This window comes from Myxocyprinus asiaticus, chromosome 24, assembly GCF_019703515.2.
Source record: "Myxocyprinus asiaticus isolate MX2 ecotype Aquarium Trade chromosome 24, UBuf_Myxa_2, whole genome shotgun sequence".
In the NCBI taxonomy this organism is placed as follows: domain Eukaryota; kingdom Metazoa; phylum Chordata; class Actinopteri; order Cypriniformes; family Catostomidae; genus Myxocyprinus; species Myxocyprinus asiaticus.
In genome coordinates this window covers 39,126,126-39,140,249 of record NC_059367.1, presented here as the reverse complement: position 1 = coordinate 39,140,249, position 14,124 = coordinate 39,126,126, and the positions used below count along the sequence as shown (strand labels likewise).

The 14,124-nt window shown below is 36.2% G+C and overlaps 1 protein-coding gene across 3 annotated transcripts; it reads left to right on the top strand.

Moving 5' to 3' along the window:
• LOC127415129 (NFU1 iron-sulfur cluster scaffold homolog, mitochondrial-like) lies at positions 1 to 13,651 on the top strand. 3 transcript variants are annotated; one of them, XM_051653702.1, is made up of 8 exons: positions 1 to 76; positions 688 to 785; positions 873 to 1,008; positions 2,805 to 2,871; positions 3,655 to 3,772; positions 5,203 to 5,266; positions 11,838 to 12,012; positions 12,271 to 13,650. In XM_051653702.1, the coding sequence occupies exons 1-8, from the start codon at positions 21 to 23 to the stop codon at positions 12,313 to 12,315; spliced, it is 759 nt and encodes a 252-aa protein (XP_051509662.1). In that variant the 5' UTR covers positions 1 to 20; the 3' UTR covers positions 12,316 to 13,650. The 3 variants fall into 3 exon arrangements, with proteins under 3 accessions (XP_051509662.1, XP_051509661.1, XP_051509663.1); XM_051653701.1 differs by having other exon boundaries at positions 4 to 79; positions 12,271 to 13,651; XM_051653703.1 differs by lacking the exons at positions 11,838 to 12,012; positions 12,271 to 13,650 and adding an exon at positions 10,021 to 11,831 and having other exon boundaries at positions 4 to 79.
• Positions 13,652 to 14,124: the final 473 nt, after the last annotated feature.

Below are 14,124 nucleotides of genomic sequence, written 5' to 3'. Positions count from 1 at the left end.
ACATACATGCCCTCACAAGTATGGCCGCCTACAGGAGCGCTGGGGTTGGAAGGAGTTTAGCTGCTCTTTTAACAAGGTCGTAAGTCGTCACTGTATGATACCGCTTATTTTTGTATGATTTGGGCACTAGAATATGAAATATGAAAGATTTCTTTGAGTGGCGTGACGCCCTGCCTTGCATTTTTAAGAGTCTCGTAACACTTTACAGTGTCACTGACAAGGTCCAACACCTGCGTCACTTAAAACATCGTCACCACTATGTTCTGCACTTTTGAAAATATGTTTTTAATTACCTAGACTGTCATTTAGCATAGTCGCTGCAAAAGCCAGTTACTGTAAAAATATCCTCGCAACAATTAACGATGGTAACCATAGTTTCCACCAAAATAACATTGCTGTTATATGCCGTTTGTAAATACATGTACATTTAAATAGTGTTAGAACCTTTCTGACATATTTTAAATTTGTCACTTTTCATGACAGCTCTGGGTAATACCAAGTTACCACAGTGTAGTAACAATAATCGTGATAATGTTTGATATAGGTATATCAGTCTATGTGTTATTGATATTGAGTCATCCTCTGTAAGACTAAGACCTGTCAAGAGAATTGCCCATTGTGTAAACCTGTACATATGCAGTTGAATTGCAATACTTATTTTATTAATTTGATTTGTTGTGCTCAAAGGCATCCTGTATGCAGTTATCATGGAACAGGGCTAAGCGGACATCCCCTTAACACAGTCGGCAGAACTGCCTTGCCACAGCAAGCAACCACAATGTTTAGTAAGTTTTACAACCAAACCAGCTTTAACTTCATGTTAAAGTGTTTAATATTCTCATAATGTCTTTCCCATCTCTCATCTCCTCAAGTCAGAAGCATGTTTATTCAGACTCAAGACACTCCAAACCCAAATAGTCTGAAGTTTCTCCCTGGTCGCATGGTGCTGGAATCAGGGACCATGGACTTTGCTGGACCCAGAGATGCTTATTGTTCACCTTTGGCAAGGTAGAGTTTTTGTTTACACCCAGACTAAACACTTTTTTATGTTTTAATTTGTTTTAACAAAAATCTTTATTCTTATGTTAATAAATGTACTGGCAAAGCACATTGTGAGTTGAAGATGAAGTAATAGGCTATTACTTTTAATGTTATTAAGTAGTTCTCTCTACTATTGAGAAAGCTAAAATCAGTTTAAAGCTGCTGTTAGCATTTCCTGCATCACTAGTGGCACCAGAATTGCACAAATAACTAGATATTTATATTTTCTGAAGAAATTATGAGTGGTGCTTGTCTGTGTGTAAAATACTAGGGTGTTGTTGGTAGGTTGCTATGTGGCTGCTAGGAGGTTTCATCATGTTGCTAGGGTGTTCTAGGTAGTTGCTTAGTAGGGCATTATTGAGTAATTTTGTAGTCTAGTACTCTAACCCACAAAAATATGATTAATCGATTACTTGTAAGTTAAACAATTATGACATGATGTACGAGAAATGTAAATGTAGTTTTATTTACAGAAGTTACCAAGAACGGTTTCAAAATAAGCTAACTTCAACATACGATGCTTTTGGAAAAAAATGAAATAAACAATATGCGTTTAAATGTCAAATGTGTAAAGGAAAGTAAATTTGCAATATTCAAGTGGTGTATTTAATGGTCGACTAGCTGGTGCACAATGAGTACTCGATTATTCGATTACTTTTGCACTTTTCTATTGCATACTGGCACTCAAAAAGCTTCCCCTGAATAGTCCCACCTCAAACAAACGCTATTGGTTGAGGTTAGTAGAGAGCCACCTTCCAGTTGTTTTTATTTTTTTTATTGGCACTCCGATTCCTTTTTGTTGTTTACAGATCCTAGAGCTCTCACAGATACAAGTGTGGTTTCTTAGGACAGCAATTTGAGTGTTGTCTGTGAGGCTGTCAAATTAAAATTCAAAATTTGATTATTCGTCGAATTTAAGATAAAAATGCACATTCTTATTTTGGATGTGTGCCAAGCACTGATGAGAACTTAGATTCTCGGAGCAAAAACAGATGCAGTGCAGCGAATAAAACAGAACGCGGGTTTCTCGAGATGCATTTTAAAGGTTGAATTTACATTTAAATTAACACATGTCTAAAAAAATGCATTGTTACTGCATGAGACGCTGAAAAAATATGATGCAACAGTCAAAAACATCCGTCTAGCGCATCTGACGTGTTCGGAGTGAACGGCCCTGAGAGGAGGAAGTCTTTGCCGGTTGTGTCATGACTATGCCTTGCTCTCTTATCAGCATCTCACTGCATGAACCTTAGGTATGTACATACAACTGTATTGAATTAAAACCACTGTGGTACCACCGGTATTATGAAGCTTGAGTTTGTGATAGTACTATGGCACCGGTATAGGCTACTGTGCAATACCAAGTTAACATAGAACTGCCTATTCTACAAGATTTCTTTTCTCTTTTTACTTTATTTAGTTAATATTTTAGAATATGAGCTGGCAAAATCGTTTGACCTTATCATTTTACACACATTTGTAACAAGCAAATTTTCTTTGTAATAAAAAAGAATCGCTACAACACAGTGCTGATTGGTTTATATTGATTTGTTGCACCCTCTAGCGTACGTAGGAGACAATGTTGATTAAAGATTGTAATGTCTTAAAGATTGTAACCCCCCCCCCCCCCAACCTGAAACAATGTTTTTTAAATATCTTTAAATCCAGAATCCCTTTTATGTGATTGTACTGTGAAGTTTAATGAATCACTATGTTCATTGCAGAATGTTAAGCGTGAGTGATACTGTTTTTCTATTCTTCAGGCATTTGTTCAGAATTGATGGAGTCAAGAGTGTTTTCCTGGGCCCTGACTTCATAACCATTACCAAGGTTAAAAAAACAAAACACTGTTTTAACACTGTTTATTTATGTATTTGTTTACCATTAGGGGGAGAGTGATGTAAAATGTGTCAGTAAAACTGTGCCAATCTGACAAACTGTGCATAATTGTTTGCATGTCAAAGTAATTGTTTCACATGGTGGCAACATGAATTAGTATAAAAATATGTATCATACATGTTGGTAAATTGCCAGTGTATAACACCGTGTAAATTAATTGGCAAAGAATGATAATACTTGAGTCATGAATTATAAAATGATTCAGATGCTTTGGGGTAAAATGTGCCAGTGGCCCAACTTACAGTATAGTGATTGTAAGCTTTGCCTCCAAATGCAGGTAATACTATTACAAATACTGGTTTTATAACAAAATGTTTTGTTTTACAAAATTCAAATATACTGAATATTTTTTTTCCTGGCTGGTTTATGAAAATGCAAATAATGTGCAGCAAAATAACACTTTGGAATGGGATTGAGCATCAGTGAATTGTACATTAGGGATTTTTCTTAACTCGTGTGTTCAAATATTTATTTGAATGTAAATCCTGACATAGCTTACCCCTAACTAAATTTAGGGGTCTTTTGAAAACTTTTCATAAAATATTAAGTACTTGATAAGTATTTCTATGGCCCTATGTTACAGATGCTTGCTTCTAGTTTCAGCTGAAAGCAGACATCCTGAAATATAATTAGATGCAGCTTATTTTTCCTTGCCTAGAGAGTAGCTTAAATAAAAAGTGATACAGCCTACCCCACTCTCCCCTATTAATTTAGGCTAATGGAGACACGGAGTGGAAGGTGATCAAACCAGATGTCTTCGCCACCATTATGGACTTCTTCACCTCTGGACTCCCTGTTGTCAATGAGGCAGATGCTCCACGTGCAGACACAGGTTAAACATTATTATCTCTCTCATTCTTGTTTTGAAATCATCCCTTAAAAGATTAGTTCACCCAAAAATGAAGATTTAGTCACTGTTTACTAGCCCCTTTGTTGTTATAACCCTAAATGAATAAATTTATTTTTCTTAACACAAAGGGAGAAATTGTGAAAAAATATTGTGCTCAGTGATGTCATACAATGGCAGTTTATGGTGACCACATCTTTTGCTTCAAAAGAATGCAAAAGTATAATTCAGAAGTCTAATAAATTATTCCATGAGACTCATGATTGTTAAACAAGCATACGTTAAGGTTTGGTGAGAAACAAACTGAAATCGAATGTATTATTTAGTAAAAATGTTCACTGATCGTTGATCTCCTGTGCGTGTTCATGATAGGGCACGAGAGCAACAGTTCACGCAGCCCCCTCACAACATTGGGGCATTCAAGCGAAAACTCGTTTATCTAAAAACAGGTCCTCCACAGCGATAGCGACAACAGAACATAACACAGTTGAACACAAAACAGAGAACAGGACTTACTGAACATGTCTGAAGAGTTTGTAGTCGAAGAATTTGGCCCAGCCTTATTTTTTTTTTTTAAACTGAGTACTCTGAAATCAAACAGAAACACAGAGGAGGCTACAGGCAGCCACAGTCACCCTGTGTTCTAACCTGACAGCAAACAACACATGATAAAAGGTATATTTTCTATGGTAATCAGAGTTTTTGTCCTAACCAGCCATGATGAGCGACGGTACATTCTACCGATCGCTTGTTCTCTATTTTCGGCATCGTGTGGGTAACTCTGTCCACTGTGAACTGGCACTGGTCCAAAAACTAAGAAAATAAGGCTGGGCATAGAAATGCATTAATTGTTCGACTACAAACTCTTCAGACATGTTTAGTAAGTTCTGTTCTCTGTTTTGTGTGCAGCTTTGTTGGGTTATCTTGTTACTATTGCTGTAGAGGACATGTTTTTAGATTTAAAAAAAAAAAGGTGTTTTCGCTTGAACGCTCCAGTGTCACGAGGGGGCTGCGTGAACTGTTGCTCTCGTGCCCTATCATGAACCTGCACAGGAGATCAACTGTCAGTGAACATTTTCACTAAATAATACATTAGATTTCTATTTGTTTCTGACCAAACCTTTTCGTATGCTTTCATAACAATCATGAGTCTCATGGAATAATTTACTAGACTTCTGAATTATACTTTTGTGTCCTCTTGAAGCTTGAAGAGCTGGTCACCATAAGCTGCCATAGTATGACATCACTGAGCACAAAATTTTTCACAATTTCTCCCTTTGTGTAAAGAAAAAGAAAGTCATATAGGGTTATAACAACACAGGAGTGAGTAAATAATGACTGAATTTTCATTTTTGGGTGAACTATCCCTTTAACACAAGCTTGTTAAACATCTTGTACATGTCAAACTTCTGCAGCTCCTTCGGAAGATGATGACGAGGTGGTTGCCATGATTAAGGAATTGTTGGACACACGCATAAGGTACCACACAAATCTCAATACTTACGTTATTATTAGGGCTGTCGATCGATTTCAATTGTAACTCAAACTATGACATGCAGATTAATTAATTGAACTAATCGCAATTAATGGTATATATCAATATTTGTTGAGAAAGACCCCCAAATCAAGATCATTCAATATAATTAATCAGCATAATAATTCAAAAATAATTAATATAATATACAGTATGTATAATAAATATATTCTGAGATTCAGATATATATTGCATTATTGTGGCAGATGAGTAAGCATTGATTAGGCAACACGAAAAGTGGCTTTAGAAGTCAATATATTGTTTGTTTTATTCCCATATCTTTGTACAAGCCTACAGTGCAAGTCAACAGTAATCCATTTTTGCAATTAAGTTGGTTAATCTGTCCTGTTCTCTCTAGACGTGTTCTTGCGTTTCATCTGCGCTATATTTAACTGTCGGTCTATCTATGTATATGTGTGTCAGATAGATGCTTTTGGAGTGTCTCACTGTTTTTACATCATAAATGCTGCATTTTTTGGATGCTCTGTCAAGTTAAAAGTAGTTGAAACTTTAAAAATCATGTCTAGAGATCCCTGCATTCTGTTGTGCTTCGTCCAGCTGTCAAGAACGCGTCCTGTGTAAGCGGCTCTCATTCTGTGCCTGCGCTGCTTGTGAGGTTTGTTGAGGCGCACTGACTGCCCGCTACTGACATGGCTCGTAAAAACACAAAGTTACATGTAATGCGTTAAATTGACAGCCCTAGATATTAAATTCAACGTGGCCTTTAAATATGCTTTTCATGTTGCTCTGTTCCGAAACTAGTCAGCTCCCTCGCTGCTTACTGCTTACACAGGCAGCAGCCTTCGAAGGCAGCATGCTAACTAAAATGTTACCTCATAAGTGACTGATTACAAACTCTCTACATAAGCAGAGAGTTATTGATTCCAATAAAGTGTGATGTTTTTAGTTGTTAACGACACAATAGCTTATTAAGTAAGGGATAATTTACAGTCAGCTGGTAATAAACACAAAATAAACCCAGACAGGGTGGTCATGACAATGACATGGAGCAAAGCGGATGTGTGGTCTTTATTCAGAAATATCTGACAGTTGGATGGGGCAATTGACCAATCGAATATTGAAATATTCCAGAGAGCTGTGAAATAAGCATAAAAATAAATAAATAAAAAACACACACACATTGGGTAAAACAGTTTTTTTTATTGTATATATAAAAAATTTATTAAAAAAATTGTTTAATACAGTAAAATTACTGTCATATTAATGATACATATTTTAAACAGAATTAATAATATAAATGTTATTTTAAAAAGAGGATATCTGGAGCAGATACAAAGTGTCATTTCAGGCTGCGCATGCTTCTTCCGTCTCTTGCAGCACTCAGGAAAATGTCCTCTCGCTAGACAAGCAAACTCAGCAAAGTAGTTATGATATCACTTCGGTAGTGCGGGAATCAGATTTCCAAACGTTTGAAAGTCCCTATGGATGTTTTCACATTTGAGTCGTCTTTACATCTTTGCCTGGTTGTACATTATTTTTCCACTGTGCAGGCTTTTTCAAGTGCAAGATAGCCTCCTCAGGTGAGTCAAGTCCAAGTCAAATTCACCGGACCATGTCGACATGTTAATTTTGCAAAAAATGTATGCTTTTAAGTAAGTAGCCTAGAAAAGGACTGTTTATTTTCAACGAGGTGCCGACTGCTTAACGGGTTAAACTATCTTTTATTCTGTGTGCATGTCATGTTTAGGCTACATCACACCTATTTTTTCTATCCTATGGCTATGTTTTTTAACATCGTAACTGTTATTGGTTAACGTTCTTTACCGAACAGCTGTCATATTAGAGCAATGGCTAATGCATGACTGCACATTGTGAAATACGTGTGTGACGAGGAGGATGGCGGGCCCATAATCGGGCTAATCAGCCGAGGAGAGGGATAAGGCCCAGCCGGAGTTCCGTTTAGAACAGGCTAGGTTGCTCTATTGGTCCTGCACTATTCATTCAATCATTTTCAATAAATATGCCTGTTAAATATTCGCTAATGGTGATTCAGTGAATGTGTGTCATGTTTATATTTAATGTACAATGATCATAATGCAAGGCGAGCACGTTGCAGATAAATGCCCCTTTTCAGTGGAATTTAGCTTCGAATTTGGAATAGATAAAATATTTTTAATGTGTCGCATAAACACTTTTTTTTTTTTTTTTTTTTTACTGTTTTCTGAAGGTTGGCTTCTTTTTAGACTAGTCGACTTCAAAATTTCCATTTAAACGTCAGTGAAATTAGACGTTCAGCACATCCCTAATTTATGTCACTATTATGTCACCCTCATGTTATTTCAAATGCAAATTACTTTCTTTCAGGGAACATAAAATGAGAAATATTTGAAGAATTTAGGCTAAGTGTCCAAAAGGACATAAAATCACCTTAAAAGTATCATAAAAGTGGTCCATACGACTGCTACACAACATTCCAAGTCTTCTGAAGCCATACAGTAGCACTGTGTCAGAAACATACAGAAATTAAGTTGTTATTTACTGAATATCTTGACACCCAACCAAGCTCTTCTTGGCACATTCATGAGAGGGCATGAGAAAAGTATTAACCCTTTAAGCTCGGGGCCACTGGCTGGCCAGCCAAGAAAAACATAATGATCAAAATATTAATAACTGCAGTCTTGACCAACACAAAATAGGTATAGTTTTAAAGCTTAGAAGTTGTACTTTACAATGCATGTAGGCATTATGACCAAAACTGAACAAGTGCTTTGAAATTTGCAGACAAATCAGAAGTGTTCCGTTTTGCTAATTTATTAATAATTTTGCACTGTACGTATTATTGTAATCTGTAAAAAAATCAAACTGATCAAATACCCATGTGTCATATATCGTTGGACAGGTCTCAAAGAGTGCAATACAATCAGCCTTTTACTCACAGACAAAAATATAGCAAGTAGTAGCTAAGTACACGTCTTTGACATACATGTTACAGGAAAACAGGTGTTGCTTAAAAGCTGCGTTTTTGCTTATAACTTTACAAAAAATAAACAGAACGTAAAATATCACTTACCGTTACTTAGAGGAGGGGAACACAACATAACACAACATAATCAGATGCACAGGTCATTAGATAATCCACAGCACAATATACACACAGCACATAATGTGCTATCTGGCTAAAAACACGTTAGCTTGCCTGGAGCAGCTGACTTAATCGGAGATGATGTAGTACATTTTCCAACGTCATGGAATGCTAATCCAATCATATTAGGATTCAGATCGCTGCAACCAGAGGTGGAAGTCATCCAAATATGGGCAGAGAAGATCGTTCACTCTAATTACATATGGCCACCAGAAGATGGCGCCAAGTACATGAGACAGACTAAATGATGAATCAAATGACACAGAATGGAACTGAATGAGATCTTGATACTAGAGCAGTCAGAAATAACACATTAACACATGCGATAGTTTAATGTGTTAATTTTTCTTAATTGTGATTAAACACATTTACCGTTAATAGAGGATAAACACTGGTGTGAAGGGTGGAACCTTTGTAATGTGTCCGCCTGGAGTTGACGCTCTGATGCAAATCATGAACGCAGCTTCACAATTGCTGTTGGAAAGCAGATAGCTACAGTCTACCAGCAGATTAATATTGTGGAGGATGAGAGTTTAAGAGATTTAATGCCCATTGCAATGAATATACAACATATGTGGGGACCAGGGCTGGGGAGTAACGGAATACATGTAATGGTGTTATGTATTTAAAATACAAAATATGAGAATCTGTATTCCACTACAGTTACAATTTAAATTGTTGGTAATGAGAATACAGTTACTTTCAAAAAGTATTTTGATTACTGAAGAGATTACTTTGCATTTTACTGACATTTGTTTCATTTTATATTTAGTCAATTCAGTTGGAAAACATTTCTGCTCTTTTAAATGTTTAAAAAAAAAAATGTATCCCCTTTTCTCCCAAATTGGAATGCCCAGTTCCCACTACTTAGGAGGTCCTCGTGGTGGAGCAGTTACTCACCTCAATCCGAGTGGCGCAGGACAAGTCTCAGTTGCCTCCGCTTCTGAGACTGCCAATCCACGCATCTTATCACGCGGCTCGATGTGCATGACACCGCGGAGACTCCGTATGTGGAGGCTCATGCTACTCTCCGCAATCTATGCACAACTTTACCACACGCCCCATTGAGAGTGAGAACGACTAATCGTGACCACGAGGAGGTTACCCCAGGTGATCCTACCCTCCCTAGCAACCGGGCCAATTTGGTTGCTTAGGAGACCAGGCTTAAGTCACTCAGCACACCCTGGATTCGAACTCGCGACTCCAGGGGTGGTAGTCAGCGTCAATACTCGCTGAGCTACCCATGCCCCCAACATTTATGCTTTTAAATTAATGATCTGAGGACCGTTTGAACAGCTGGGAAACATCATGATGTATTCTTCATACAAGCAGATAGAGGGCGCTCTCATGCTGTTATGAGTGAAAAGGTGGATCTGACGCCATTGAGGATCTATTGCAACAAAAAAAAGGGTTGGAAATGCTCTGACAGATGAAATATAAATACACGATTACAAGGCTATATGATGTCAGTTTTATGTGGTTTGGGTATTTGTACAAGAATTAAGTATGCTTATATGAGAAACACTAACCAGTGCAGCCTGTAGCATCATATAGAAAGCTACAAATAATAGATTTTCTTCCTCATTCTATGAACAGATTCCACAAACGATCAGAGGAAGGTGTTGTTGTGTACACTCTGTGGGGTTTTGAAGTAAGTTTAGAGCATCAGAAATAGTTCCTTGCGTGAATTGCCATGTGAATATTTAGCATTATGTCAAGGTAAAATGGTATTTATTGCCATTAGATGCACCTGTTATCAGTCGCAATTATATTTTATAGTTCTATAAAGAAACTCCACATTAGATTTTTTAACCCTAACCCTATTAGTTCAAAGATGTGCTGCAAAAATCTTAAGAATTTTTGTATTTTTTTTCCTGTAAAAAAATCTAATAAATCCTTAATATAAATTTACTTGAAGCTACACTGCATAAGATATTTAGGCTTTTTCAGAGCAAGTGTATTTTGTTTAACTGTACTGGATTTTTTCCATGTTTTTTGCTTGTTTATAGTCCCAAACGTATAGTCCAAAGTATTTAGATGACATTACTGACGATGAATAATATAACGGAATACGTTACAAATTACATTTTACAGCATGTATTCTGTAATCTGTAGTGAAATACTTTTTAAAAAGTAACCTTCCCAACCCTGGTGGGGACTAGTTCTTTCAAATATTCAAACTCTCACTTAGACCCACTTAGGGAAACGTTTAATGTTACTTGAATTGGTGCTATTTTAGTGCATTTCTATCTTCATACTGTGGAAGGCTTTGTTTTGAAAATGTTTATAAAGCATTATATTGTTACATATTGATTTGTTTTCTTTGCCAAGAGGGAAATAATGCATTTTGAAAAGAAAATAAGTATATAGTGTCAAATTTCAGCACTTTCAAAATCTGTGATTAACTACAAAAAATGATGCGACTGATCGCGATTAAAAATTTAAATCAACTGGCAGCACTACTTGATACTCATGCCTGCATGCTTTGGAGAGAGAGCATACCTTTATACTTTATTTGCAAGTTTAATTAGTTCTTATGTACAATTATTATTATTATTTTATTTTTGGAGAGGCTTTTAGACAATTTTTTATTGTTTAACTTTTGATTGCTTTGTCATATCAACACAAAATTGTACTCAGTTACAGGTGACATGATTTGGAACCAAACAAAAGCAGTTATTTGGAGCCACCTAATTTACACCCTGAGATATATAATGTAAAATCAGCAAAATAATAAGAAACAAAAAGTAAATTTTTGCCTCAAGTTGTTTTGTGATTTTTCAGCAGTTTCTTAGGCGGGAGTCTCATACTCTTTTGAAAAGTTTTCTTTAAAATGATACCAAACAATTGACCCTCTTTGGGTTTTTTTGCAGCGTTATAAGCCTTTAATTTTGGGCATGCCACTGAAACAGGAAATCTTTAAAAACACCTTCAGAGCTTAAAGGGTTAATGTCTGATTTGTGAATGAGTTGGTCCTGTTCACAACACCAGCCTGAATGATTCTTAGATTTGGTCACAGTGGTTAACAGCTCACTGAAAGGGAAGATTATCAGTGAATTATTAAGATATCGTATGGTTTAAGAAGACTGTTTAAGGCGCACAAGTCGTGTGGGCTGTTTTTATGATACATTTATGGTGCTTTTGCATGCTTATTGAAAGCTTGAAAGTCTCAGCCACATGGGGGCCAATTACTTGGAAAAGACTGACCAGTACAATTCTTATGTGTTCAGTGTAACTATTAAAGTCATACAAGTTTGGAACAATGTGACATGAGGGTGAGTAAATGATGACTATTAGATAAAAAAAAAAAAAGTCTACATATGCAGCTCACTGGTTTTGGAACAGAGTGATAGTTTTCATGATTTGACTTAAGAAAGGCTGCAACTTTCCTGTATTTTCCTCTCTCCTGTCAGGCCCACAGTCCAGGAGGATGGTGGTGATGTGCTGTATTATGGTTTTGAGGATGGTATTGTGAAGCTGAAGCTGCAGGGCTCTTGCACTAGCTGTCCCAGCTCCATCATCACACTGAAGAGCGGCATTCAGAACATGCTGCAGTTCTATGTTCCTGAGGTGGAAGGAGTTGAGCAGGTGAGACATAGTGGTGTAACACAATTTTTGGGGGCCCTGCACACTGGTGTTGCACGGGGGCCCACACTAAAGGGGAAAGAGCTTTAATGAGTGATGACTTAAGGTCTACTCTCACCAAATTTACAGCAATTCTCTAATATCAATAACATTTGCATACAGTACAATGTATGAACATCTAAATAAATATCTTATTAGCATTTTAATATGTGATGTTATAAAGTGTTTCTCAGCTGATCTCCTGTCCCTTTAATCTTTTAGGTGAAGGATGAGGATGTGGATGTAAAAAAGGAAGTCCAGGCATGAGTTCCGCTAGGCTGTGTCAGGGCTGTGGACTACATTCATTCTTTCTTCATTACCCAGCAGCCTCCTCTCCCTTCACTGTCCAGTCATGTAGAAGGTGACTTGTGTTTGGTAGAGGCTGCTCATTTACACAGCTGTAAGGAAAACTGACAAATCTGTGTGTCCTTGCGTTCCTTTAACAATATTTAGCTACATTAATATTATGGCTCCAAGCATGCAGGAAAATGTTTTTATACCCTACAATTTTGGATCAACAATGTTTGGTCGGTGCTGTAACAGGGATTTATTTTTTTCACATAATATTTTAAATATTGGTATTAGTTTTGTCACTCAGTGCACCGTTTAAGGCTCTCAAAACAAATAGGAGAATAATCTGTATATGTGAATAAATGAAATGCAATATGCTTTTCCCTGACAGATAAATATTGTTATAGGAATCTTAATGGATTCTCAGGTGACGAGATGTACACACTTACCAAAATGCTTGAAGTTGTAATAGAGCAAAATATTTGGTTGAGTTTGTTATAACTAGTTTTTGCATGGTATACTTGCTATTAAACAAAACGCACAAATACTGCCAGGATTATATTTTGTTTCATTAAGTTACTTCTTTTATTGTATGAATCCTAATTGTATATTAGGTAATTCTTCAATTTCAGTGAGATTTCTATCATACTTTAATTATAATAATTATACATTAAACCCACAGTATTATCACTCGTGACCTTATTACACAATTCATGCAAGGTTATACAAAAGTTTTCAAATATTTTTAATTTACCATTGGCTGACACCAAATTAAGGGTAATAGGAACCTGTAACACTGACAAATTTCCTGATTGAATCCTTTCTTAAGATGGAGAATGAAACAGCAAAAACTATGTTAACATTGATTGTAGTATCACTAAACCCTACTCTGGTATACCATACCAAAATAAATTTTCCTCATTTAATAAAAATTGTTTCCTTTATCTGAGCAGTACAAGACTTGGTAACTTTTTCTCCATGTGCCATCTGAACACACACACACACACACACACACACACAAATGAACTGGTGAGACTATAACCTATATAAAATAACATATAGATAAAGTCATCTGTTGTTTTCCAGTGGATGACAGCAGTCTGACACACACACACACACACACACACACACGTTTGCAAAATACATTTTTACCATCGAAAGTTTGAAATTGCAAAATGTTTACTCTGATTCTTCTGTTTTATACTCTAATTTTCTGAATTTTGCAGTTCATTTTCTTGACATTATTATGCATTTACTTTGAGTTATTGTTTTAAATAAATTATTGGTAGAAAAATGCTTATTCTGTGTCTTCTCTTTGTAACACCATGGTCAGGTTTGATTGCAAGCATAATGACATGCAAAAACCGACACTTTAAATCAATTTGAAAATGCTAAACTTTGACAAATAATAGTCTGATAATGCCTAAATATACACTACCGGTCAAAAGTTTTGAAACACTTGACTGAAATGTTTCTCATGATCTTAAAAATCTTTTGATCTGAAGGCGTTTGCTTAAATGTTTGAAATTAGTTTTGTAGACAAAAATATAATTGTGCCAACATATTAATTTATTTCATTATAAAATTGATGACTTGGACCAAATAATAAAGAAAAGCAGCCAATAAGTGCCCAACATAGATGGGAACTCCTTCAATACTGTTTAAAAAGCATCCCAGGGTGATACCTCAAGAAGTTGGTTGAGAAAATGTCAAGAGTACATGTCTGCAAATTCTAAGCAAAGGGTGACTACTTTGAAGATGCTAAAATATAACACAGTTTTGATT